Consider the following 27,093-nt stretch of genomic DNA (forward strand, 5'->3'; position numbering starts at 1 on the left):
AGTAACACTGATGAAGGCACTAGAGCCCAAACGCTGCTCTGCTTGACTCAGTTTAGTTTCAGTAACACTGATGAAGGCACTAGAGCCCAAACGCTGCTCTGCTTGACTCAGTTTAGTTTCAGTAACACTGATGAAGGCACTAGAGCCCAAACGCTGCTCTGCTTGACTCAGTTTAGTTTCAGTAACACTGATGAAGGCACTAGAGCCCAAACGCTGCTCTGCTTGACTCAGTTTAGTTTCAGTAACACTGATGAAGGCACTAGAGCCCAAACGCTGCTCTGCTTGACTCAGTTTAGTTTCAGTAACACTGATGAAGGCACTAGAGCCCAAACGCTGCTCTGCTTGACTCAGTTTAGTTTCAATAACGCTGATGAAGGCACTAGAGCCCAAACGCTGCTCTGCTTGACTCAGTTTAGTTTCAGTAACACTGATGAAGGCACTAGAGCCCAAACACTGCTCTGCTTGACTCAGTTTAGTTTCAGTAACACTGATGAAGGCACTAGAGCCCAAACGCTGCTCTGCTTGACTCAGTTTAGTTTCAGTAACACTGATGAAGGCACTAGAGCCCAAACGCTGCTCTGCTTGACTCAGTTTAGTTTCAGTAACACTGATGAAGGCACTAGAGCCCAAACGCTGCTCTGCTTGACTCAGTTTAGTTTCAATAACACTGATGAAGGCACTAGAGCCCAAACGCTGCTCTGCTTGACTCAGTTTAGTTTCAATAACGCTGATGAAGGCACTAGAGCCCAAACGCTGCTCTGCTTGACTCAGTTTAGTTTCAGTAACACTGATGAAGGCACTAGAGCCCAAACGCTGCTCTGCTTGACTCAGTTTAGTTTCAGTAACACTGATGAAGGCACTAGAGCCCAAACGCTGCTCTGCTTGACTCAGTTTAGTTTCAATAACGCTGATGAAGGCACTAGAGCCCAAACGCTGCTCTGCTTGACTCAGTTTAGTTTCAGTAACACTGATGAAGGCACTAGAGCCCAAACGCTGCTCTGCTTGACTCAGTTTAGTTTCAGTAACGCTGATGAAGGCACTAGAGCCCAAACGCTGCTCTGCTTGACTCAGTTTAGTTTCAGTAACACTGATGAAGGCACTAGAGCCCAAATACTGCTCTGCTTGACTCAGTTTAGTTTCAGTAACACTGGTGAAGGCACTAGAGCCCAAACGCTGCTCTGCTTGACTCAGTTTAGTTTCAGTAACACTGATGAAGGCACTAGAGCCCAAACGCTGCTCTGCTTGACTCAGTTTAGTTTCAGTAACACTGATGAAGGCACTAGAGCCCAAACGCTGCTCTGCTTGACTCAGTTTAGTTTCAATAACACTGGTGAAGGCACTAGAGCCCAAACGCTGCTCTGCTTGACTCAGTTTAGTTTCAGTAACACTGATGAAGGCACTAGAGCCCAAACGCTGGTCTGCTTGACTCAGTTTAGTTTCAGTAACACTGATGAAGGCGCTAGAGCCCAAACGCTGCTCTGCTTGACTCGGTTTAGTTTCAGTAACACTGATGAAGGCACTAGAGCCCAAACGCTGCTCTGCTTGACTCGGTTTAGTTTCAGTAACACTGATGAAGGCACTAGAGCCCAAACGCTGGTCTGCTTGACTCAGCCCTCATAAGCATGTCCCATAGTAAAAGCACAGCAAAGTGTAATAAAGCACAGTGATAGCATGGTAAAGCATAGGGAAGCATTGTAAAGAACAACGAGGTCTGGTGGTAAAGCATATTAATAAACATGGCAAGCCAGGGTAAACTAGGGGAAGTCTTCAGCAATGTCTTGGTAAATGTTTTTCTAAGGGACTATCCCAGCAGTGTTTGCAATATTCAGTCTGCTCTTCCGCTCCCTGTTGCTGCCTGTCCGAGTGAGAACTGGTTAGACTTGTTTGGTTAGTCTGCCTGTCAACTGAATCTGTTTACGGTTTTTCCTCAGAATAATGAACTCTGACACTCTTGTGAAGAATGGCTTCTTTGACGTCTGTCACCTTGCGTGTCTCAAGTCTTGTAAAACCAGGGATGCAAATAGTTTTGAAACAAACTGTTTCGAAAGTTTAACACCAGAGAGTCTTACTGGTGCTAAATTATCAAACACGCCCTAATCACTAGACTGTATTGAATTAGCTGCTCTCAGATCCCCAGTACAGCGCTGAGTTCTCTACACTAGACTGTATTGAATTAGCTGCTCTCAGATCCCCAGTACAGCACTGAGTTCTCTACACTAGACTGTATTGAATTAGCTGCTCTCAGATCCCCAGTACAGCACTGAGTTCTCTACACTAGACTGTATTGAATTAGCTGCTCTCGGATCCCCAGTACAGCGCTGAGTTCTCTACACTAGACTGTATTGAATTAGCTGCTCTCAGATCCCCAGTACAGCACTGAGTTCTCTACACTAGACTGTATTGAATTAGCTGCTCTCAGATCCCCAGTACAGCACTGAGTTCTCTACACTAGACTGTATTGAATTAGCTGCTCTCAGATCCCCAGTACAGCGCTGAGTTCTCTACACTAGACTGTATTGAATTAGCTGCTCTCAGATCCCCAGTACAGCACTGAGTTCTCTACACTAGACTGTATTGAATTAGCTGCTCTCAGATCCCCAGTACAGCACTGAGTTCTCTACACTAGACTGTATTGAATTAGCTGCTCTCAGATCCCCAGTACAGCACTGAGTTCTCTACACTAGACTGTATTGAATTAGCTGCTCTCAGATCCCCAGTACAGCACTGAGTTCTCTACACTAGACTGTATTGAATTAGCTGCTCTCAGATCCCCAGTACAGCACTGAGTTCTCTACACTAGACTGTATTGAATTAGCTGCTCTCAGATCCCCAGCACAGTACTGAGTTCTCTACACTAGACTGTATTGAATTAGCTGCTCTCAGATCCCCAGTACAGCACTGAGTTCTCTACACTAGACTGTATTGAATTAGCTGCTCTCAGATCCCCAGTACAGCACTGAGTTCTCTACACTAGACTGTATTGAATTAGCTGCTCTCAGATCCCCAGTACAGCGCTGAGTTCTCTACACTAGACTGTATTGAATTAGCTGGCTCTCAGATCCCCAGTACAGACAACGTATTCAGCACACTTTAATACAGAAACTTTTGTTTTTCAGTGCCCTCTCCTGGTAGTGGGTGTGCATAGCGCATTAGTTGAAAAAGTACAGTGTTGGTCAATCCGGGTATTTTTCTCCACACCCGCATGCTGTCAGTATACGCGATACAGAGTATACAGGACAGGTATATTAATACAGCAGCTGCCAAATAAATCAGTACCTGTCATGACGGCGTGTTTCTGTGTGACAAACGACCTGGTAGCAATCGCCCGTGGCACTTCCAGTGAAATCTCAGAAAGTCGAGAAATAAATCACTTTTATTGAAAGATCTCGTGTGTCGTTAATGGTCTGCTGTATTTTAGAATCGGGATATTTTGGGGTGAAAGTTTGTTTAGCTTCAAAGAGCCACAGGATGTTTACAAACTGGATACACTGTTTTAATGACGGGCTGTTGCAGGGTACAGCAGGGTACAGCAGGGTACAGCAGGGGATAGCAGGGTACAGCAGGGTACAGCAGGGTACAGCAGGGGATAGCAGGGTACAGCAGGGTAAGCAGGGTACAGCAGGGTACAGCAGGGTACAGCAGGGTACAGCAGGGGATAGCAGGGTACAGCAGGGTACAGCAGGGTACAGCAGGGTTCAGCAGGGGATAGCAGGGTACAGCAGGGGATAGCAGGGTACAGCAGGGTACAGCAGGGGATAGCAGGGTACAGCAGGGTACAGCAGGGGATAGCAGGGGATAGCAGGGTACAGCAGGGGATAGCAGGGTACAGCAGGGTACAGCAGGGTACAGCAGGGTAGCAGGGTATAGCAGGGTACAGCAGGGGATAGCAGGGTACAGCAGGGTATAGCAGGGTACAGCAGGGTACAGCAGGGGATAGCAGGGTACAGCAGGGTACAGCAGGGGATAGCAGGGGATAGCAGGGTACAGCAGGGGATAGCAGGGTACAGCAGGGTTCAGCAGGGTTCAGCAGGGGATAGCAGGGTACAGCAGGGGACAGCAGGGGACAGCAGGGGATAGCAGGGTACAGAAGGGGATAGCAGGGTACAGCAGGGTACAGCAGGGGATAGCAGGGTACAGCAGGGTACAGCAGGGGATAGCAGGGTACAGCAGGGTACAGCAGGGGATAGCAGGGGATAGCAGGGTACAGCAGGGGATAGCAGGGTACAGCAGGGTACAGCAGGGGATAGCAGGGTACAGCAGGGTATAGCAGGGGACAGCAGGGTATAGCAGGGTACAGCAGGGGATAGCAGGGTACAGCAGGGTACAGCAGGGTATAGCAGGGTACAGCAGGGGATAGCAGGGGATAGCAGGGTACAGCAGGGGATAGCAGGGTACAGCAGGGTACAGCAGGGGATAGCAGGGGACAGCAGGGGATAGCAGGGGACAGCAGGGGATAGCAGGGTACAGCAGGGGATAGCAGGGTACAGCAGGGTACAGCAGGGGATAGCAGGGTACAGCAGGGGATAGCAGGGGATAGCAGGGTACAGCAGGGTATAGCAGGGGATAGCAGGGTACAGCAGGGTAAGGCAGGGTACAGCAGGGTACAGCAGGGGATAGCAGGGGCAGGGTAGCAGGGTATAGCAGGGGATAGCAGGGTACAGCAGGGGATAGCAGGGGATAGCAGGGGACAGCAGGGGACAGCAGGGGATAGCAGGGGACAGCAGGGGATAGCAGGGGATAGCAGGGGACAGCAGGGGATAGCAGGGTATAGCAGGGGATAGCAGGGGATAGCAGGGGATAGCAGGGGATAGCAGGGGACAGCAGGGTTCAGCAGGGGATAGCAGGGGATAGCAGGGGATAGCAGGGTACAGCAGGGTACAGCAGGGTACAGCAGGGGATAGCAGGGTACAGCAGGGTACAGCAGGGTATAGCAGGGTACAGCAGGGGATAGCAGGGTACAGCAGGGTATAGCAGGGTATAGCAGGGGATAGCAGGGTACAGCAGGGGATAGCAGGGTACAGCAGGGTTCAGCAGGGGATAGCAGGGTACAGCAGTTCTGCAGGTTACTCACACATAAATATATACATATATCGAAATCAATCAATCAACCAATCAATCAATCAGTTAATCGTTCTTGACTGCATGTACAACAACAAAAAAAGGGGGGGCTCACCCCCCCTTACCTGTCGTGACGTGATAAGGACGCGCGACGGAAGAGGCCTAGTTCGCAGTAAGAAGGCGCCGGAGTTCAATGAATGGGGCGGATTTAAAGAAGCCTGTATTATTTTTATTCTTCTTCTTCTATTTATTATTATTCTTCTTCTTCTTCTTATTTAAAGTAGATAAGTAAGTAGAAGTCAGGAGGTTGCAGTGGCCCGGCGGAGCGGTGAGTATAACGCGGGCTCTCCCCCGGACCCCCCCGGCGCGGCGTGTTGTTTTGTGTTGCGCTGAACGCATTGTCCGTATCACCGTGGAAACGCGAACAAAACCTGAACAACACAACACAACACAACACAACACCGAGCACCAAAACACACTCCCCCCAAAACAGCGGGCAAGAGAACCGGGGCAAGAGAACCCGAGAATACCGACGAGCCATATCTTCGGTAGAGAAGCTTTTATTGAGAAAATAACAATCTCGCGGCGCCGACTGAGTAAGTATATATATTTTTTTGTGTGTGTGTGTGTGTGTGTGTGTGTGTGTGTGTGTGTGTGTGTGTGTTACACATGCTTTAATAATCGTGTTGTTGTTATTGTTTATGTCGTGTAGTATTTTATATATATGTGGCGCCGTCTCGTGTTTTTTTTTAAATGTATTTTCTTTCACACAATACCTACTGTTGGAAACACACACACACACAAACACACAAACACAGACACACACAAACACAGACACACACACACACACACACACACACACACAAACACACACACACACAACACACACACACACACACACACACACACACACACACAAACACACACACACACACACACACACACACACAAACAAATGCACATGAATCTGAAACTTGTAGACAAGTTTAATTTTTTTTTTTGATTTTTTTCGGCCGCTAACAAAGACTCTCAATAGTTTATTGTTGCCGAACCCTGCCGTGTGGAAAAAAAAACTAAAAAGCCGGCGATTGTTTCTGATATATATATATATAATATAACATTACTGTGTTTTATCGCTTCACTTTGTCACGTTCATTTTACCGGGTGCTGTGTTTTGACCTGTTTGGATACCTGAGTAATGAATCCCATTTCCTCCAAACATTTTCCCTGGACACCACTGTCCAATTCATCTCCCTTAATAAAAAGAAGGAAACTGTGTCATATAATAATAATAATAATAATAATAATAATAATAATAATAATAATAATAATAATAACCTAAACGAGAAAAGACATCGCACAACGTCATCCCGCTTAGCAAGTGAAATCTTTTAAAAAAAATAAAAAAAACACCACCCTAGTCTCGATAAAGGCGTCTGCTAAATAAACAATTACACATTTACACCCAACCCTGACACATTTTAAAGTTGTCATGACACTATAGTTTTGGACACATTAATAAATATATTTTCCGTTGAAAAATGATTTGAAACCAAAGTCCTGTTGCAAGTGACTCTTGCAGCAGCAGTTGGTGATGCAGAGTTCTCCCCCTTGTCTCAAAGTCCCTTTGGATAAAAGCGTCTGATAAAATGACATAATAATAATAATAAATAATAATAATAATAATAATAATAATAATAATAATAAATAAAAACAATTATTATTCCTTTTTAATAATAATAACCGAAGGTATACAAAAAAATTTTTTTTGAAACGTATGAATGCTTAACTCTGCATCTGAGACCTGTGTAGCAAAATGGCTATAATTACTTTCTTTCTCTTGCCCGCTGCAGGCAGAGGCGTGGTCACACCGCTGTCAGGGACGATGCGAGACTGCGGCGCTGCGTTGGTGCGAAACCGCTGGAGGACGGAGCTAGGGGCCGGGGGGGGAAGCCTGCCCCGTGAGGGCACCCCGCGGCACCTCAAACACAGCGGGGCTGGAGGCAGGAGAGAGAGACGGAGGACGGAGCTCAGGAGCTGCTGGACCTCCCCGTCGGGAAAGGGGGCGCCTCCTAGCGGGGTGCGGGAGCTGCTGGAGAGAGTCTACGAGGAGGAGGAGGGAGATCAGGAGAGCGAGGGCAGCTGTGTTGAGGAGGCCAGCTCCCAGTGGGAGTTTGAACAGGACAGACCCTCTGCCTCTGCCTCTGCCCCAGCCTTGCCCAACGGCCTGCTCCTCCTCCCCTCTGCCAGGAGGGCCCGGCTGAGGCAGCGAAGGCAAGGGTTCAGCCTCCTTCTGTACTCCCGCAGACACCTGAGCCGGTGGAAGAGGAGGCCGGCGATGAGGCGCAGGAGACCCAAGAGGGGGCGCCTCTTCTACAGCCTGTCCCCCGGCTCTGCCTCCGGGGAGCCCGGCCCGGCCTTCAAGCGGCACCGAGGGATGGAGGAGGGAGGTGGCTGCACAAGCTGGGACTCTGAGCTCCTGAATGGGGCTGCCACTGCCCTCCCCTCCTCCTCCTCCTCCTCCTTATCAACACAGCCCCTCATGGGCTCTCTCCTGTCCCCGGAGCCCACCCTGTCTCTCTACCCGCATTTTGAGGAGCTGCAGGCGGGCAGTGCCGGTGTGGGCAAGGGGCCGCAGGGGGAGCAGAGCTCCGGGGAAGACGCACATCCAGGTGAGGGCTGTGTTGTGTAATTGTGTGTGTTTCTTTTGTTTTTTTCACTCTCTCGCAAGCATAACGTTCTCATTTTTATTTTACTGTCAATGCTGTATTTTTGTAGCAGAAAGTGAGTCGGGACTTCACAACTCTCTCTCTCCCCCAACCCCCCCCGGTGCAGTAAATGGATTCCCTGTCCCGCTGCTCAGTCAGTCCCCTGAAATGGGCGGCATCCAGATCAGCCAGGTGTTCAGCATCAGGGAAGCTGCTCAAGGACAGGGGCCCCAAGATCCACAGGTGCCCCCGCAGACACGAGAGAGCTCCCCGGGAAAAGAGAAAGTAGCAGGCAGCCTCACAGAGGAGCATGTCACCTGTGTGCAAGGTACTGTCTGGGGATTCACTGCACTGCACTGGGTTACATTACAATACACTACCTGCATTGCTCTCTCTCTCTCTCTGTCTCTCTCGCTGTGCTGTGCTGTGCTGGTGTAACACTCTCTGTCTTTGTCTCTTTCCTGGTGTAACCCTGTCTCTTTCTCGGTGCTGTGCTGCTGTAACTCTGTGTGTGTGTGTGTGTGTGTGTGTGTGTGTCTCTGTCTCTGTCTCTGTTTCTGTCTCTCTCTGTGTTGTGCTGGTGTAACCCAGTCTCTCTCTGTGCTGTGCTGGTGTAACCCTGTCTCTCTCTGTGCTGTGCTGGTGTAACCCTGTCTCTCTCTGTGCTGTGCTGGTGTAACCCTGTCTCTCTCTGTGCTGTGCTGGTGTAACCCTGTCTCTCTCTGTGCTGTGCTGGTGTAACCCTGTCTCTCTCTGTGCTGTGCTGGTGTAACCCTGTCTCTCTCTGTGCTGTGCTGGTGTAACCCTGTCTCTCTCTGTGTTGTGCTGGTGTAACCCAGTCTCTCTCTGTGCTGTGCTGGTGTAACCCTGTCTCTCTCTGTGCTGTGCTGGTGTAACCCTGTCTCTCTCTGTGCTGCAGGGATCCTGGATGAGATGTTACAGCGCTACGGCAGCATGATTCCTGTCCACGCTGAGGAGGTGGTGGCGAGGTTGCAGGAGATATTCCAGGAGAGCTTCAGCACCCCTCACAGGTACACACCACTGCCAGTGTCACACTGACAGCAAGGCTGTTTTTTTTTGTTTGTTTGTTTTAATCGCTTCGATGAGGGGGGGTGAAAACCATTACTATACATTCTAAATTGGGTAGCGGTAAAATAATTGAGCATTACATGAAATTAAATAAACACACAGTAGACACTAGAACCGGTATTGATGGGTGAGTGGACTCTAATGCAGCCTGTGTGCTCCCTTGAAGAGGAGGGAAGATACAGAGTGTTTTTTTTTTTTCCCCAAGCCTGTGTCTCTCTGTTTAGCATCTTGCCTTCTCTCTCTCTCTCTGCAGGAAGACGATGGTGCACCACCTAATGCAGTCCTACCAGCGAATGCTGGGCAACACTATGGTACAAGGGTTCCGGGTGAACTACAAGCGACACGTCCTGACCATGGACGACCTGAGCACACTCTACGGGCAGAACTGGCTCAACGATCAGGTCAGCCGCGTCCGCGGGGAGGGCAGACTGTCAGGATCCTCTCCTCTCCATCCTGGGGCTTCAGGGGGCGGGGGGAGGACCTGAATTTATATAGCCCGGAACAAAGAAGTAGGGAGGCTGGCTTGATCTGAAGTCTTGTTGGTCAGGGTTTATCCTTTTTAAGAAACAGTGCAGGACACGGCTGGGAAAGTGGAGATTTCATTCGGCTTCATGCAGCAAAATTTAGTTAAATCTACATGGGGGATGATGCAAAACCTTTGGCCGTAGCTGTAGAATGGTCGACCAAAGTCTGTGCTGAATCCTCAGTAATCTGGTCAGTTTCTGGAAAACATCCCTCCAGCTCAATCCGGTGTGTTGTTGTTTCCTCAGGTTATGAACATGTACGGGGATCTGGTAATGGACACAGTGCCGGAGAAGGTGAGAACGACCCTTATACAAGCCTCCCCTAGTGAAAGCACAGCGCAGCAAAGTGTAATACAGTATAGTGAAGGCATGATGAAGCATTGTAAAGCACAGACAGGTCTGGTAAAGCATAGGGAAGCATTGTAAAGCACAGACAGGTCTGGTAAAGCATAGGGAAGCATTGTAAAGCACAGACAGGTCTGGTAAAGCATAGGGAAGCATTGTAAAGCACAGACAGGTCTGGTAAAGCATAGGGAAGCATTGTAAAGCACAGACAGGTCTGGTAAAGCACAGGGAAGCATTGTAAAGCACAGACAGGTCTGGTAAAGCATAGGGAAGCATTGTAAAGCACAGAGAGGTGTGGTAAAACATAGGGAAGCATTGTAAAGCACAGAGAGGTCTGGTAAAGCATAGGGAAGCATTGTAAAGCACAGAGAGGTCTGGTAAAGCATAGGGAAGCATTGTAAAGCACAGAGAGGTCTGGTAAAGCACAGGGAAGCATTGTAAAAGCACAGAGAGGTCTGGTAAAGCATAGGGAAGCATTGTAAAGCACAGAGAGGTCTGGTAAAGCATAGGGAAGCATTGTAAAGCACAGAGAGGTCTGGTAAAGCACAGGGAAGCATTGTAAAGCACAGAGAGGTCTGGTAAAGCATATTAACAAACACGGCAATGTCGGAGATCAGTGGGCACGTGTTTTCCTGCAGGGCTGTGAAACGCTCAGCAGCTGTACATGTGGCAATGCAAAACAAGCTTGTGCAATTCAAAGACAAACGCTTCGATTCTTATCCCTGCGGTGCACATGAGCATTTTTGTAATGGGAAAAGATACTTTTATTTATGTAACTAGATTCGTTTCTGTACAAAACTTACCAGCACGATATACTGCATATTAAAAAAATAAATAAAGTGATACTGTAGAGGAGTGGTAAGCATGTGATACAGAATTTGCATTGCAGGGTTAAAGACTTAATTAAACTTTTGTCATTTTGTGTCTTGGATGCCTCTTATTATTGCTGCCTCTTCTGTTTTCAGAAATCATCTGATTTTTTGTTTTTTTCTGCCTCCTGTTTGTTTCAGGTTCACTTCTTCAACAGTTTCTTTTACGATAAACTGAGAACGAAAGGCTACGAAGGGGTCAAGAGGTGGACGAAAAACGTAAGCACTCGTGTTTTATCGTTCTCTTTCTGAAGAGACTCTCCCAGCTGCTGTTTCTCGTGGTGATCCCCGTGCTTGTCGGCTGATCCCACAATTCGATCTGGCTCCCGGACGCCCACTTCTGTCGGGGGAGGGGCGTGTCCCGGACTGGAGGATCCTGAGGCTGTCATCACACCCTGAAAACAGCAACAGGGAAAGCAGTTGTGAAAAAAAAAAGATTGGATGTCAAACTGGCTACTAGTCTCCAGTCAGGACTGGGTGCCAAGTCTAACTTATAGCCAATCAGAAAGTAGGGATGTAACCTTATGAGCGTTTCTGATTCGCTGTTGCATCCTCTGAGGGGAGGTGCTAACTGTGCAAAGCATTTATGAGAGGTTTTACATACAACTTGTGTGATAATACCATTTCCATAGATAAACCATGCTGTGTGCTTATTCCACACACTGCTTCTGTATAACAGTTTATACATGATAGATAGAGACAGACAGATAGATAAATAGATAGATGGACAGATAGATAGATAATGATTGTTTGTGGTATGCATTTTTTTTTTTTTTAAATCTTTCCCCCTGCAGTGAACTAACATGCTTCCCAGGACTAGTTTCGAAGTGTAAGACCCATTCGAATCTAGTCCTGTTAAGCATGTTTCACCGCTTGGAGAATTGTGCTGACCAACGTGTCTTTGCGAGGAAGGACTGACCTCCAGCTCGAACGTGTAACTCGCAGAGTTGTCGATCGAACTTTTCCAGGTGGATATCTTCAAGAAGGCTCTGCTCCTGATCCCCATTCACCTGGAGGTGCACTGGTCCCTGGTGTCCGTGGACGTGCCCAAGCGCACAGTCACCTACTTCGACTCCCAGCGCACGCTCAACAGACGCTGCCCCAAGGTAACCGCGCGCTACGCTGGGACGAGCGGAGCCTGCCAAACAGCTAGTGCGCTCCGGTCTCTTCAATCGCGTTTAACCCTCAGCCCGGATAAGAGGAACGAGGGGGCTTGGTTGAAGTCTTTAGGATCAGAAATGGTGTAGCTAGTTATCCCAAGACACCTGCTTCAGATTTAGCACAGAGAGAGAAGCGGAGGGCAGAAATGGAAGCTGAGTAGAGTTTAGATTGGAAGCATGTGGTTGGATTATATACTGCTTTTCAGTTAGCATGTCTCATTAATTCTCTCTCTCTCTCTCTCTCTCCGTGTAGCACATTGCGAAGTACCTTCAAGCAGAGGCCCTCAAGAAAGACAAGACTGATTTCTGCGAGGGCTGGAAGGGACTCTTCAAAATGGTGAGTCATTGTATTGAGCCTCGGCACAGCGGTATGATTGTAAAGATGTCAGGTAATCGATCGATTTACAGTTCAGTTACCCATGCTGTGTGGGGCACCTCTCCATCTATAATCACCCGGATCACCAGCGTGCAAAATGCTGTCTTAAAATAAGAGACGTCAATGACTAATAATTTTAAGCGCTTTTAAGCGCGGGTCACGCTCGGATAACCTTTCCTAGTGCTTTGTCTTGCAGAACGTGGCCAGGCAGAACAATGACAGCGACTGTGGAGCCTTCGTTCTTCAGGTAACTCAGCTTTTACACTTTCTACTTCTGTCCTTTCACGTTTTTCGTTTTTTCGGTGCCGCGTGGATGCCGTGCTGCCCGTTCGTAAATCTTCGCTCTCCTGCTTGCCCGTTCATGCTATAGATCTCGGATGTGCAGTTTTAAAAGAAACACTCCTTTTTCCACTCCGAAACCTTTGCAGATTTCCAATATAAAATGTTATAATAGACAAAGAGAAGGAGAAGTGATGACCTTTTATTGGACTAACTAAATAATAATTATTCACAAGCTTTCGTGTAGAAACCCCATCCTGTTTAAAAAAAAAAAAAACTATAGTATTTCTATTTGTTCCTGTGATCGTTTGCTTTGGTTAATCTTGGGGATAAACAGAGTGAAGACATGTTAGGATGTGTTTTATTACATTTTTAAAGTGTATTTGATATTGTAATCACTGCAGTGCAATTAAACAATGATTAACCCCAGGTGTGTTGCATAGAACTGGTTTTGACTCTCTCTCGCTCTCTCTCTCTCTCTCAGTACTGCAAGTGTCTGGCGTTAGGAGAGCCCTTTGGTTTCACCCAGCAGGATATGCCCAACCTCAGAAAGCAGATCTACAAAGAATTGTGTCACTGTAAGCTGTCCCTGTGAAGAGAATGGGCCAGTGGACAACTCTGCCATCAACCACACACACGCACGCACACACACAAAAGACTTCCATTTTTTTCCGCCTTTATTTCTTTTTTTGTCTTTGTGGTGAAGAGAGGCCATGCAGAAACGGAGCCCTAGTTCTCTGCAGAGCTGCAGGCCTTTGTGTTAGCTGGTCATCTATAGTCAAACCCACAGCGACACAACTGTACGGTGAATTCATAACTAACGGGGCAACCGTGATGTGTCTCTCTCTCTCTCTCTCTCCACTCTAGTAGAAAAAGCAGCATCAGCATTGTCCACAAACTCTGTTGAAGGAATTATTAGGTTCTGATTTGGTAGAACCTTTTTTTTTTTTTTATTGCTGTATTTTCATTTAATTTAAATGTTGCTGGGTAATGTTCAACTGTAAAGTGCTTTGTATATAAAACATGTGGGTTAATAAAAATTGAAAAAAAACAAAAAAAAAAAAAAACTTCTTAAAACAGTGTGGTTTATAATGGCCTACTTTTGTTCTCCTCTGTCATATAAAAAAACTTGGCTTATTGAGGTGTTTTGATGTTTTAAACAGAGTTTATGAGAAGTGTGTTTGAATTTATGTAACAAATCTAGTGAAGTTACAGCTTGACGTGTGAGGGAATCACTAAACTGGGGACAAAATTTTTGAAGCCATAGCTAACTGTCACAAAAAAATATTTCACAATGTATTTAAGGGAAGTGCTGGAGAAAAGGATAAACGCGTGTCGTTTTGGAAATGGTGTTTCGACGCATTTTGCGTTTAATTTGTATCCATTTATGACAATATGTTTTAATAAACTGCTCTATAACTACATTATGTCAGACTGTTAACACAATTTGCTTCACACGCACCATTCAAAGATGCACTGGTAAGAGCGATAACACAATTTTTGTTCCTGGGTAGTAAGTGTTATTTCCTAATTGCTTATGCCTCAAAAGTATAGAACATGGCTATTACTCCCCACACTGTATTTACAGTATAATCAGGAACAAAAAAATAAAAATAAATTTGTTACACGGTGTAATGGGACCTAACCAGTAACAATAACACCCTAACGGCGTTGCTATGGTGATGCTCAAAGGAATCGCAGGACGTGAAACTGCAGCTCCGTGTCCGCCATTTTGGCTCTAGCTGCTCGTCTTTTCATTCACAAATCGGACCACTGTCGGAGCCGGAATGGCGGCAGTTTCCACCAATCGCCGCGACGCGTGGGCGGGGTTGCTGTGTAAGCACCGCCTCTCTCCCCCGACCAGCCGCCGGCGAGGGAGGAGGGGAGGGAGGGTTGATTGTACGAGTGACGGGCAACGCCGGCCAATGCGGCGTCACAGAGCGTTGATTGACGGGCCGCTCCTGCAATCGGCGGCCGGGCTTGGCGAGGGCGTGCTGCTATATAAAGGGTCTCCGGGACTCGCTCGCTCTTTGTGAGAATGTCGGCTGAATTTGAAGACAGGTGAGGGAAAGGCGGCGCTTTTTAAACGGCGTTTTAAGCGCTTAAAAATATTTATTTCTCCTGTTTTTGTGGGGTTTTTTCGGTGTGTCGGAGTCGATAATATTTAAATTAACGGTTTTTTTTTTTTCCTGTGTTTTATTTTTGTTTTTTTTTCGTCTGTTTTCCTCACCCGCGTCGACCGCCGGCTTTACAATATATTAAAAATATATACATCTATATATAGGTGGGGTCGACTATATATATATGTTTTCTTTCATATATATATATATATATATATAAACATGAAAATCTTAAAGGAAAACGAGAGCGCGGGCTCATTATTATTATTATTATTATTATTATTAACTCGAGTTCGCGTGTGAAGCGACTCTGAGGCGCTGATGTTTGTATTAATGTTTAAATATAATTCACGTTAATAATGTTAAGCGAGTTCTGTGTAATCACTTAGTTATTTATTTTATTTGTCTATTTATTTATCTATATATAATGTTTGTGTGTATATAATGTCACCTTTTGTGTTTTATATTGGTTGCCAGGCCTAGTCTGTGCTCGGAGTTTATTATTAATAATAATGATGATAATAATAATAATAATAATAATAATAATAATAATGGTAATTAATAATGTGTCAGTAAGGGGGGGTGGTAGGTGTAAGAGTAATCAAGCTTTGCCCTTTCTCTTCGGGGAGGGGAGGAAGCGGCTGAAGCCGCTGTGAGGCGCCTCTGTGCGGGGGTGCGATTACTCCACACCGCGGCTGCTCTGAGCGAGGAGGCCGCTCCGGAGCAACAGCTTTAAAAATAAATATATATATATAAATATATTTGCACATATCACGAGGATCGAGGCTTGAAAACGAGTCGCGACCGAGTCACGATTTCACAAGCAGCAGCGGCGACCCGACGCGGTTTTTAATCATTTTTGCCCAGTCCTGGGAGACGGGGAGCACATGGTCTCCTTGGCCCGCTTCAGCGCGGGAGTACCCGGTTAAACCGCGGCGCCGAGGCCCCCCGGGACCGGCGATCATTGAGGTCGGGGTCGATGCGGGCTGATGCCGGGGTTTCCTTTCAGCGGGGCGGGGAAGGGTTGCACGGAGCCCGGTTTTAAATGCGAGGGCCTGCGCTGTGCGAGCGGGGAGATCCTCCGCCATAGCCGCGCCTGAGGCTTCACTTCGCGGGGCGCTTTTTTAATTTAAATCGCTCCCCCAGAGCCGGTTTTAGCAGGGGGGGGGCGTATAGGGTATAGTACCCCCCTTTCCTCCTCTGATTGTAATTTCGTGATATTTATCGGATTATGGAAACGCGAATCTTGTTTCGCTGGCACGTCCCCCCCCTTCCCCCCTCCCCAGTGACGCAGGAGCGCACCCTCATTCCCGGATTATACTGCTGAAGAGCGACTCCCCCATCTTGAATGAGACCTGGTTACCGTATTCAACACCGAATTCAGGTTATTGTGCATTTAAAAAAAATAAAATAAAGCAGGAAGCCTGCCTTGTGTAATCGCACGCCACGATGAAACCGCGATTGCGTAACAGTTGTGTTAGGAGTCTGTGCAGTTTGAGAGTCCTGTGTGACTTATTACACTACACGCCCGCGGTTTTAAACTCTTAAATTCTTCATTCGACTGACTATTTTTTTTTTTTCCGCCGAACCATCGTGGGTACAGCCTGGCAGATCGGTGGACGCGCTTCGCAAACGCGCAGGCTCCGCGTTTCTGCTGCGCTGTGTGAAGAGCACAGTCACGGGGTTTCTGACTCATCAGCTCTCTGGAAATGGAGGGGAGCGAGAGGTGGGGTCGACTGCCACCAGATGGCTTGATAATCTCACTGATTCACAGGGAGGAGGGAGCGGGTCATCGGCACAGAATGGCGATAATACAACAAGGACATTCAGAAGGAGGAGATGCCGAGGGAGGTCTCTAGGTTGTCCAGCTGTATAACCCTGCATCGTTTTCTTTCAGAACTAGAGACAATGGCCCTGAAGGAATGGAGCCAGATGGTGTCATCGAGGTGAGGCATTTGGAGTTTTGGGGGCTAACCTTGTTTCTGACTGTTATAGTAATGGAGATCAGTCCCCTTTCATGGCCGTTTGATACAGAGGGGCGACACACCAGAGCTTGTTCGCTAAACCGTGGGGCTAATCTGGGTCAGTGTGTGAAAGTGCTATGTGTTAGGAGCCTAATTTACAACCCTGAATGCATATACAGTGTTTTTGAAGGATGCCAAGAAGTCTAGAGTCCGCGCCCCTTTCATAGGCACTGAACTTCGGTCCGAAGTATTTCACACCCCTGCGCTGCTGTTGCACCCAGTCCTGAGTTCAGAAGTCCTCTAGCATCTAGATCTAGCATGTTTCCAACCCTGGTGTAATACTAATTAATGATCAATAATTACAGTACAATGAACTAATTAACCAAAGTTCTGATTTCTTGTATATTTAATTCAATTTAATCTTCAAATCCCACCCCTGCTGTCTGCTTGGTGTATTGCATTCCGCCTGCCCTGCTGACCGAACCCGTCTGTCTCCCCGCAGAGTAACTGGAATGAGATCGTGGACAGTTTTGACGAGATGAATCTGCGCGAGACTCTGCTCAGAGGAATCTACGCCTATGGTTTCGAGAAGCCTTCTGCCATCCAGCAGCGGGCTATTCTCCCTTGTATCAAGGGTACGTTTTACTGGCAGCCTTCATCCAGCAATGCTTAAAAAACCTGTCCGTGGGTAGGAGTGTTCAGAACCGTGGTCTGAAACGCTGTAGCACTCTGCTGTAGCGATTATGCTACAGAATGGGTGCTGTGTTGCATGATCTCTACACGCTGTCACACCCGCTTCAGTCCACTTCTCTACAAGACTAATTCTAGGGTTTTGTTTTTTTCTAATTTGTTTTTAAGTTGACGTGTGTGTGACTGTGCATTCAGGGTTAAGTAGAAATACATTCAAAGCTGGAACACCCTGACGAATGCATTAAGATTCATATCTTTTAAACACAATCTCTGCTGCTGATTTGTGTTATTGTTAACTTCATCAGTTTTCAAACCAGTAAGATTTTGCACTGTGGCGCATGCTGTTTTTTATAACCAGCGATTCATGGGTATTGAACGGTGTGAGTTTGCCCCCTGGTCTCTGTGCTGACCGTTCCTCTGCCTCTCCCCTCAGGGTACGATGTGATTGCGCAGGCTCAGTCGGGCACAGGGAAGACTGCCACCTTCGCCATCTCCATCCTGCAGCAGATTGACATCGAGCTGAAGGGGACCCAGGCCCTGGTGCTGGCTCCCACGCGAGAGCTTGCTCAGCAGGTACGATTTCACACGCCTCTGGGGAACGCTGCTTGACTAGGGGTGGGATCTATAGCCCATTCAGGTCAGAGTCCTGCATGGGTCTGACCCGGACCAGCAGCACAGTCTCGCCTGTGACCCGACCCACTTTAAGATCTGTAACCTGAACCCTCTAGCTTTGTCCTTTCACTTGCGCCGACTGACTCTCGCATTCAATCACATGTCTGTACCAGTCTCCAGATTGAGCCTATACAATAGGCTGTACAGTGTGGTAGCTTTCTCTAGTGGTCTGAATATATTTTAACATTGTATCATTCTCTATTTCTACTCTACTTGTATCTTTTGCACCACCAGTCCAAATGGAGCCACACCTGGGCATTGTGGGATGTACCAGTTTTGTGGCTGTCCACAAATGTGACTTTTCACAAGCAACGAAGCCAGTCCTGTTTGTTGTCTTCATTCGCTATGATTCCGAAATAATTCCACGCTTCCTCCCTCCTGAACTGCTACATGAGAAACCCAGCACTGTCCTTGCTTCATAGTCCACAGACATTTACTATCGTCAAACAGACGTGATAAAAGGCTCTTCCCATGTATCAAGCAAGAACACTGCGTTCACATTCTGACCCAAACACGACCCGTGGGTACCCGATGCAGGACTAGTTCAGAACCAAAGCATCTGTTCTGCTACTGTGGGGGATAATGAGGATGGTTGGAGTTACTGTTAGTGAACCATTTTTTCACTCTACAGGGATCTAGAAGCTAGTGTTCAGCCTTTTAAAATGTAAATATGTTTAATTTAATACCCCTGTCACTGGGCAAGGCGGTGCCTCTCTGTGGTGCTGAATCTTATATCTGACAGGGGCAGAGGAAGCCTTCGTCCATATTCATCCCAGCTCCCTCCATACAGTGAGGCACGGCTGGTTCATGCTATGGCCACACCAGCTTCAAATCGTGATGCTCAAATTCACACACGGGTCAGGAGCGATTACAGAAATGCTGTGTACTTGTTGACCCAAGTGCAAGCCCAATATAATGTGCTATAAACTTTGTAACTGGTGAAAGCTGTCTTGTACTGTATAATGCTCTGGTGCTTTTACCAGAAGAAATACTTCAGTTGAAATCTGCAGACAACACACCCGATCATTACAGTGTGTGCGCGCACCAAGCGAATCTTTTGCCAGCCTTTTTAGTTCTGTGAAAGTGCTTGCAGGGATGAAGTGGTTTTTAGATGCAAACCTGGTTCTCAATGTGTGTTTCTGAGCTCTGCCTCTCTCCTCCTCTCTAGATCCAGAAGGTAATCCTGGCTCTGGGTGACTACATGGGCGCTGGCTGCCATGCGTGTATTGGTGGGACCAACGTGCGCAACGAGGTGCAGAAACTGCAGGCTGAGGCCCCCAACATAGTTGTGGGAACCCCAGGCAGAGTGTTCGACATGTTGAACCGCAAATACCTCTGTGAGTGTCTCCCGCCTCCTTCCCCCTTCGCTCAGCTTCCAGGCTTTGAGACGAGCCCTGTGCCCAGCCCTGGCTGTCCAACCACCCTCGATTAAACATTTAGATCAGCTTGTTGGCAAGTTTAACCTCCTAATTGAGAAAGTTTGAGACTCGGGTGTGTCAGGTTAATGCAGAGCAGATTTAATTAACCTATTGCATTTATTTCAAGAATAATCTGAAGGAGTTCTGAGCCCCAGGACTGGGTGCAGCAGCAGCAGGGCTAGTGTGAGTTTGTAACCCTGCTCAAACTCCTGGCTCCTGATCATTGCAATATTAATAATACTAGACTTCATTGAGGGGAGCTCTGAACCCCAGGACTGGGTGCAGCAGCAGGGCTAGTGTGAGTTTCTAACCCTGCTCAAACTCCTGCCTCCTGATCATTTCAATAAGACTTCATTGGAGTTCTGGTAGTGCCAGTTTCAAGCCCTAGAACCCTAATACAAGATGCTGGATGTAGTGACTTGGTCTGTTTCAACTTGACCCCTTTAAGCTCCTTAAATTTGTGAAATTGTAGCTAGTCTGTACTCCCATGTACATGCGCACTCCACACTGGCGTCCTGACCGTGCTGTTTCGTGATGATCCCCATGCGTGTCAACTGATCCCACAATTCCATCCATCTCCTGGCTGCCTGCTGCTGTTCTGGCAGGGGGTGTGCCCAGGACTGGAGGATTCTGGGGCTGTGATCATACCCTACAGCTTCTGAAAACAGCATGCCCAATACAAACTCTCAAATCAGTTTGATCACACTATAGATATTAGATTTCATTATCCTTTCCTGGGGGATTCTCCAGATCTGTTAGCCTCTTACTTCGGCTCCTTGCGTTGCAGCTGCGAAGTACATCAAGATGTTTGTTCTGGACGAGGCTGATGAGATGTTGAGCCGAGGGTTCAAGGACCAGATCTACGAGATTTTCCAGAAGCTCAGTTCCAGCACGCAGGTGAGCAGCGCAGCTTCGCTATGCACACAGTCGCAAGCGCTTTCTGACCCTTTGCGGTGAGTCCTTAAGCAGCAAGAGTCACCAGGTCATTCTTGCCAGCCCTTTTCTCTTGAGGTGGAGCACAGTTTTACAACTGTGGCTCCTGACAAGATTGGGGTGAATCCTAGTTTTAGTATGTGTTAAACTGAATGGAGGGTTGAATCCAGCTGATGCCTGGCATTTCAATGTGTGATTTTTAGATTAATTTAGTCTGAACAATTACCCCTGTCACTGGGCAAGGCGGTGCCTCTGTGGTGCTGAATCTTATATCTGACAGGGGCAGAGGAAGCCTTTGTCCATATTCATCCCAGCTCCCTCCACACAGTGAGGCATGGCTGGTTCATGCTATGGGCACACCAGCTTGACAGAAGCTGCTTTTCCCCTCCCTTCTGTGCTGCAAAGACAATCCCGTGTTTGCTTCTGTCAGTTTAATAACAGCTTGGTTACTGCCAGATGGCTGAAGTTATTTGGTCCTTGTCATACATAGCAAGAGATGAGCTAGGATAAATTAAACCTGTCGCTGCAAATATAAAATCTGATCTAATTTAAAACCCTGTTAATTAAACCTTGAGCTTTTAATTGTGTACAATCCTTGTCCTGTTGGATTGTGTTCCCAGGCTCTTAGTTAACTGATGCTGTGTGCAAGTGGAGCGTATTTCTACAATGCGTTGCTACCTCACATTTTCTCCCATTTAAGAGTGTATATGTAATTGATGGTAGGCTGACTGCTGACACTTCCTCTGTTGGCCTCCAGGTGGTGCTGCTGTCGGCTACCATGCCTGCCGATGTGCTGGAGGTGACCAAGAAGTTCATGCGGGATCCCATTCGCATCCTGGTGAAGAAAGAAGAGCTCACTCTAGAGGGAATCCGGCAGTTTTACATCAACGTGGAGAAGGAGGTGAGAGACCGTTCTTCTGGAACTGCTATTAAACATGTTGAAACAGTCCTGCTGATCAGAACAGACGTGCACTTGATACAGTACTGAATTCTGCATGACTGACCTGGAATGATTTGGCACTGGCTCATTTCCAGACAATGAGATGAAGCCAGTCTGCACTGGGACTCCAGTCTGCCCCAGTTAGGCTGGTGGATCCCTGTAGGAATCTTGCATATGGTCCAGTAATTGTCATTTTCCCACTCCCTGGTTCTCTCTCAGCTGTTTCGTGATGATCCCCATGCGTGTCAACTGATCCCACAATTCCATCCAGCTCCCGGCTGCCCGCTGCTGTTCTGGCACAGGGTGTGTCCTGGACTGGAGGGTTGTGGGGCTGTGATCATACCCTACGGGTTCTGAAAACAAAGGGCACTTTGGATCAGAACTAGGGAGACCTGTCGGTACAAATAGATTCAAACTAGCACTGAAATGCATGACCTCCCGTAGGACGTGAATTTTCTTTTGAAAGACTCCACACCAATACAGCTGAGACAGGCTGGAGTTTCCTCTAGCTGTGAGTAGAGCAGTCTGCAGTGCCTGACCCCCTCCACACCCCTCTGTTCAGGAATGGAAGCTGGACACCCTGTGTGATCTCTATGAGACCCTGACCATCACTCAGGCTGTCATCTTCATCAACACCAGAAGGAAGGTGGACTGGCTGACGGAGAAGATGCATGCCAGAGACTTCACCGTCTCCGCGCTGGTGAGTCTGCCCTCCAGGGAGGGCTCTGGTTCTGCCTAGTACTCAGTTCCAGATTGGGTTAAAACTGCTTGGCTCCCCTGACTTTAATCTGTAATGTGCAAAGTTGCAAGACTAGGAGTTCAAGATTGAGTTTGGTAAATTCTCCTTTCAAGTGGTCACCCCCCTGTCGCTGGGCGAGGCGGTGCCTCTCTGTGGCGCTGAATCTTATATCCGACAGGGGCAGAGGAAGCCTTCGTCCATATTCATCCCAGTTCCCTCCACACAGTGAGGCACGACTGGTTCATGCTATGGGCACACCCTGTCCTAAAACGAGTCATGCCTCTTGCATGCAGTACATCAAAAGTTGCTCTTATTTTTAGTGAATGTTAAATGTAATTCATTTTAAACTAGAATATTTTATTCCAGCATCTGTTGGAGCAGTTATTAAATACTATCGGTGACCCATTTTGAAATACAGAAAGTGAAACTGCCTGATCTCTCAACGTCATGCAACATTAACCTCGTCTCTCTCTGCTGCAGCACGGAGACATGGATCAGAAAGAACGAGACCTGATTATGAGGGAGTTTCGCTCCGGCTCCAGTCGTGTTCTCATCACCACAGACCTGCTGGTGAGTTCTGACCCTCCCTCACAACCTGGCAAAGCCAAAGAGCATTCCCTCTCCTCCCGGCCGGTGCAGTGCTGTGGCAGGAACGAAGGTCTTTGGTAGAGAGAGCGGCTGCTCTCCACAGTGCTTCCCGGGCTGTGCAGTCCTGTCGCACGACTTCATTGCAGCCTACACCAGAACTGGCTAGCAGGGACGTATTGATTTGTGCGTCAATGAATCGTGATTCTACAAGTTCACACAAGCACAAGATAACTCATTGTAGTTCCAGGTGCTTGAGCAAAGAATGTATTTTACAGTTTGCATGAATCCAGTCATTTGTCTGAACAATTGTCCCTTTTTTAAATTAACATTTATTCTTGTTTCATCCCTGTACTGGAATGCTCTTGTTGTGATGCCTGTCTTGACGTTAATATATTGTTACACCTCTGTAGGTTAGCCAGTGACATGGGCCCTTGCAGTAATGTAAAAATGATGCTTTAACCCCTTGTGGTCTCTTTATTCAGCGCTTATCAGGTGCGCTGTTTAAAATTCAGACTAAAACTGGTTTAAAAAGCAACGCATAGCATAAGGAGACTCAGTACTGAATCTCCAGCCAAGCACCCCCTCTTGTTTGCTGTATTTCACATACCTCTTTATAGATGTGCATACTGATCACTCCTCAATGCGATCGGAGTCATTTACTGTAACGTCTCAAAGCTCTGCAGATGTTGTCGTCCCCGTCCCCCCCCCTTTTTCATTCATCCATTGAGGATTTCTCTGCTTTTTCTGGAGAAATGATTACGGACTTGTGCTTGTCTCTGATGACAGGGAAAATTATAATGTTGGACCTGGTCTGGTGCAAGACAGCAAAGGGTTAAAGCAATTCCCAAATCGTTGCCATTTTCTCATAATTTGATTAATACTGTGATTTCCTGTATAGGGCAATCCTGTAAATGGTACCCAGGTGATTTTTATTCAGTGGCTTAGTTTTAATAATTGCTGTAACTAAATCCACAGTAACAGGGTTCATCTTGATGTAGCTTTGATGCAGGTTCAGCAAGTCTATCTGCTGTAGTGTCTGCTCACAAGCCCTGCTGTCCCTCTGCAGTCTGTAACGTCCTCTCTTCCTCTCCCCAGGCCCGTGGTATTGATGTTCAGCAGGTGTCTCTGGTGATTAACTACGACCTGCCGACCAACCGTGAGAACTACATTCACAGGTGAGACCCCGGCCCCTGCTTTAACAAGCGTCCCCAACTAAAACTGGGGCACAGTTGAGCGTGCTTCACATTTCTGCCAGTGCCTCTTGTACTGTAGTATTTCTTTGCCGTGGACAAAGATGTGATGCCTTTTTATTGGGTTAACTAAACTATAATTAATCCCCAAGCTTTCAAGACCTCAGAGGTGTCTTCAGGTCTTTCACGCGAAGACCTTTTTTGAGGTCTTTTTTTAAAGCTTGGTATTTTGTCTAGTTATTCCAGTGACAGGAATTTCCTCTCTGTGGACAGTGGCACTGACTCGCTGTGTGTGACCCTGAGCAAGTCACTGAACCTCCTTGTGCTGCGTCTTTGGGGTGAGACGCTGTTGTAAGCGACTCTGCAGCTGATGCACAGTTCACACACCCTAGTCTCTTCTTGTAAAGCACTTTGATGGTAATCCACTATGATAGACTATATAAAAACAGATTGTCTTTGACACAGCTAGTATTTCATCTTTAGAATTCGCATTGCCTCTTTTGAAGTTACTGGTGACCCAAGGAAGTAAAACCTTACCTTATCACTTCAGTTAATTATTTGATTCTAAGCGTGCATCTAACACTTTGGGATGTAGAAATATTAAATTCAGTGACACTTGGCATCTGACTGAATCAACAGCTGGAGCACCTGAAGTGACTTGCTTCATGACACAGTTCAGCTGTGGCGTTACTGTTTTGCAAATCAATTAACTTAGGCGAGTACGATAAGCAATGCTTCTCTAAACGGACTTTTTTAAAGCATTGATTGTCACTTCATCTCAATCTTGTATTCTGCTGTTCAGTGCCTTGGTGTCTTGTACAGTTTCTTGCTTTTTTTTTTTTTTTTATATTGTTTTCCAAAGAGCATTCCCTCTCCTCCCGGCCGGTGCAGTGCTGTGGCAGGAACGAAGATCTTTGGTAGAGAGAGCGGCTGCTCTCCACAGTGCTTCCCGGGCTGTGCAGTCCTGTCGCACGACTTCATTGCAGCCTACACCAGAGCCAGTAGGGGAGACTTACACACTCCCTTGCCCCATAGACTGGTCCTAAAGATAACCTATTCAGACAGCTTTTGAGATTTGAACAGCTTTTCAAAAATACATATACCTTAAACAAGGTTAACACAATCTTTGTGAAGTTTAAAATGGACTGTTCAGTGTGTCCCAGGACTAACAGTTTTTCAGCTTGCTTTCTATTTGTGGCTCATTGGTGAGGCGTTGCACACGTGTATTTGATTTGTGGGGAAGTGACGTTGACTTCCTCCCCTTCTCCTGTGCAGAATTGGTCGAGGCGGGCGTTTTGGCAGGAAGGGCGTGGCTATCAACATGGTGACCGAGGACGACAAGCGCACCCTGCGTGACATCGAGACTTTCTACAACACAACCGTGGAGGAGATGCCCATGAACGTGGCTGACCTCATCTGAACACCCCAACACATCCTATTCCTTGGCATTCTTTCACCTTTTTCATTTTCCTTCCATTGCCCCAGAGATCCCCCTCCACCACCCCCCACCCCCCTTTCCCCACTCTCTCTCATCCCTTGAGACAGAGGGGTTGGGGTTTGTGGGGAGACACCAACATTTCAGGAAATTGTGGTGCCTGAAATGGCAATCAGACTCTTGCAAATACACCCAGATGAGACCGTACTCCTTGAGTTTTCACTTGCCCAAATCTTGTGAATGCAGGACACTTGAAACAAGCCTTCCTGACTTGGTTTTGTATATTTGGGTCCTTTTTTGGGGGGAGGGGGGAGTAGCGCTTCAAAATCCAGAACGGGACCCTTGCTGGTTAACTGTGCTGCTTGTGTTTCACATCTGTTCCTACACCATTGTGTTGATTTTTTTTTCAATAAAAGCTGCCATTGTTTAATCTCATTTTAGCTTGTGCAGGTGCTCGTGGATTAAGAGTGGCGATTTGGCTTGTCCAAAAGGGGACAGGACAGTTTTGTCCAACTAAGCACAGTTGGACGAGTTTTATTTAAAAGGGGACTGCACAATTGTATGTAGGTGTACAGAACAGTTTCAGTTGTCACGATGCTGTAGGCAGTATGGACACTCTCCAGGAGTTCAGTGATGCACTGCGTTAACCTGAGCCTAAAAAAAAAAAAAAGCTTTCAAATGGTTTACTGCAACAATTTATAAACCCAGATTACTTTTTTTGTACCTTGATAAGCATGGGGGGGGGGGGCAATAAAACGCAAAAAAAAAGTCAATCATGAATCAAGCTGTTTAGTTTATTTGCCCTCAATGTCTTGACTATTTCTGTTGTACGTGTGTGTGTATCTTTCCCTATTCTGTCCTGTTTTATTTCTCTGCTGTCTGAGAAAGCTGGGGGGGGGTAACTTTTATACAGCAAATCCTGTGTGCTATGTATAGGAAATCTAGAATGCATTTTTGATGCCTTGTAAGAAGGGGAAGGGGCCCGATGGCTTTTTTTTTTTTTTTTTTTTTTTTTTTTTTTTGTGGGTTTCTGTCCGACCAGGAGTCCGGTTTCTGTTTTTTTTTTTTTTTTTTTTTTTTTTTTTTTTTTCCCCCCCACCCCCCCCAGGGTAGTGCTTAGGGCAGGGCTGCCCAATCCTGTCCTGGAGGGCCGGTGTCCCTCCTGGTTTTGGTTTCAACTGTACACAATTGCTTAATTGGACAGATTTAAGCTTCTAAAGTGCTTGTTTAGTCCAATTAACTTGGGGGATGGTTGGAACAAAAGCCAGGATGACACCAGCTGTCCAGGGCCAGGATTGCGCACCCTCTGGGTTAGAGGATGGAGTGTATTCTGTTGGAACTCAGACTTGAACAGGAGCTGAATGCATTTTTTTTTTTTTTTTTTTTTTTAATTGGACCAAACTGGGATGCAATCTGTACAGATTATACATTTCTACATACCAGCTATCCAAACTTTTTTTTTTGGGAGGGGGTGGGTGTGGAAGTGCTGTTTTTAATTCTCTTGAATTGACTGTCATGAATTTGTTCTACAGAAACAGTGTATTAAACTTTTTTTACATTGGCTCTGTAAAGTTATTTATTTAAAGGTCGTGAAAATAAAGGTGTTTTTTTTTTTTCAGTACATTTATTTTTTGTCATCTAATTTGTTGCGTAGAATCACTGTGCAGTGTGTGTGTTACCCCCCTCGTCTTTGGTTATCTGTGTGTAACGCGCAGGTTTGCTGCTTCTAAACTCACTCCTGTGTAGCGTTCTTAACTTTCTGAGTTCTTGGCTTGTTAGCTGAATGTTTGTCTGAAAGATGGGACGCTGTACCATGTCACACCCACTTCTAAAATGGCAGCCAGAACATTTAGATTCTAGAGCAGGGCTTCTCAAACTCTGCCCTGGGACCGCCTGCCTCTGCTGGCTTTCATTCCAACCGCGCTCTCCATTACTGAAGTAGACCCTTCATTGAACAGATCATGTGCTTAATTAGACCTTTTACCTTGTTTTTTCA

The 27,093-nt window shown here is 46.8% G+C and overlaps 2 protein-coding genes and 2 non-coding genes across 6 annotated transcripts; all 4 read left to right on the forward strand.

The window, feature by feature from the left end:
* Nucleotides 1-5,217: 5,217 nt before the first annotated feature.
* LOC121305737 (sentrin-specific protease 3-like) lies at nucleotides 5,218-13,206 on the forward strand. 3 transcript variants are annotated; one of them, XM_041237483.1, is made up of 11 exons: nucleotides 5,218-5,386; nucleotides 6,912-7,730; nucleotides 7,837-8,094; nucleotides 8,686-8,797; nucleotides 9,109-9,256; nucleotides 9,626-9,673; nucleotides 10,735-10,812; nucleotides 11,562-11,699; nucleotides 12,007-12,090; nucleotides 12,326-12,376; nucleotides 12,893-13,206. In XM_041237483.1, the coding sequence occupies exons 2-11, from the start codon at nucleotides 6,944-6,946 to the stop codon at nucleotides 13,001-13,003; spliced, it is 1,815 nt and encodes a 604-aa protein (XP_041093417.1). In that variant the 5' UTR covers nucleotides 5,218-5,386; nucleotides 6,912-6,943; the 3' UTR covers nucleotides 13,004-13,206. The 3 variants fall into 3 exon arrangements, with proteins under 3 accessions (XP_041093417.1, XP_041093418.1, XP_041093419.1); XM_041237484.1 differs by having other exon boundaries at nucleotides 7,840-8,094; XM_041237485.1 differs by having other exon boundaries at nucleotides 5,219-5,386; nucleotides 7,894-8,094.
* Nucleotides 13,207-14,411: 1,205 nt separating this feature from the next.
* Nucleotides 14,412-25,532, forward strand: LOC121305694 (eukaryotic initiation factor 4A-I-like). The gene is made up of 11 exons (XM_041237387.1): nucleotides 14,412-14,469; nucleotides 16,426-16,474; nucleotides 16,995-17,127; nucleotides 17,616-17,755; nucleotides 19,023-19,191; nucleotides 20,060-20,169; nucleotides 20,963-21,106; nucleotides 21,708-21,845; nucleotides 22,365-22,454; nucleotides 23,568-23,647; nucleotides 24,938-25,532. Exons 1-11 carry the CDS (start codon nucleotides 14,447-14,449, stop codon nucleotides 25,080-25,082), a joined length of 1,221 nt encoding a protein of 406 aa, XP_041093321.1. The 5' UTR covers nucleotides 14,412-14,446; the 3' UTR covers nucleotides 25,083-25,532.
* LOC121305750 lies at nucleotides 19,799-19,938 on the forward strand. Its single transcript, XR_005948114.1, has one exon. It is a non-coding gene; the product is annotated as a small nucleolar RNA SNORD10 (small nucleolar RNA).
* On the forward strand, nucleotides 21,367-21,506 carry LOC121305752. The gene has a single exon (XR_005948115.1). It is a non-coding gene; the product is annotated as a small nucleolar RNA SNORD10 (small nucleolar RNA).
* Nucleotides 25,533-27,093: the final 1,561 nt, after the last annotated feature.

This window comes from Polyodon spathula, chromosome 44 (genome assembly GCF_017654505.1).
Source record: "Polyodon spathula isolate WHYD16114869_AA chromosome 44, ASM1765450v1, whole genome shotgun sequence".
NCBI lineage: Eukaryota > Metazoa > Chordata > Actinopteri > Acipenseriformes > Polyodontidae > Polyodon > Polyodon spathula.

Coding starts and splice junctions, on each gene's coding strand:
- LOC121305694 (XM_041237387.1), top strand. CDS start 14,447: ATGTCGGCTGAATTTGAAGACAG. Junction 16,475..16,994: donor AGCCAGATGGTGTCATCGAG/GTGAGGCATTTG, acceptor GTCTCCCCGCAG/AGTAACTGGAATGAGATCGT. Junction 17,128..17,615: donor TATTCTCCCTTGTATCAAGG/GTACGTTTTACT, acceptor CTCTCCCCTCAG/GGTACGATGTGATTGCGCAG.
- LOC121305737 (XM_041237483.1), top strand. CDS start 6,944: ATGCGAGACTGCGGCGCTGCGTTGGTGCGAAACCGCTGGAGGACGGAG. Junction 9,674..10,734: donor TGGACACAGTGCCGGAGAAG/GTGAGAACGACC, acceptor TGTTTGTTTCAG/GTTCACTTCTTCAACAGTTT. Junction 11,700..12,006: donor TCAACAGACGCTGCCCCAAG/GTAACCGCGCGC, acceptor CTCTCCGTGTAG/CACATTGCGAAGTACCTTCA.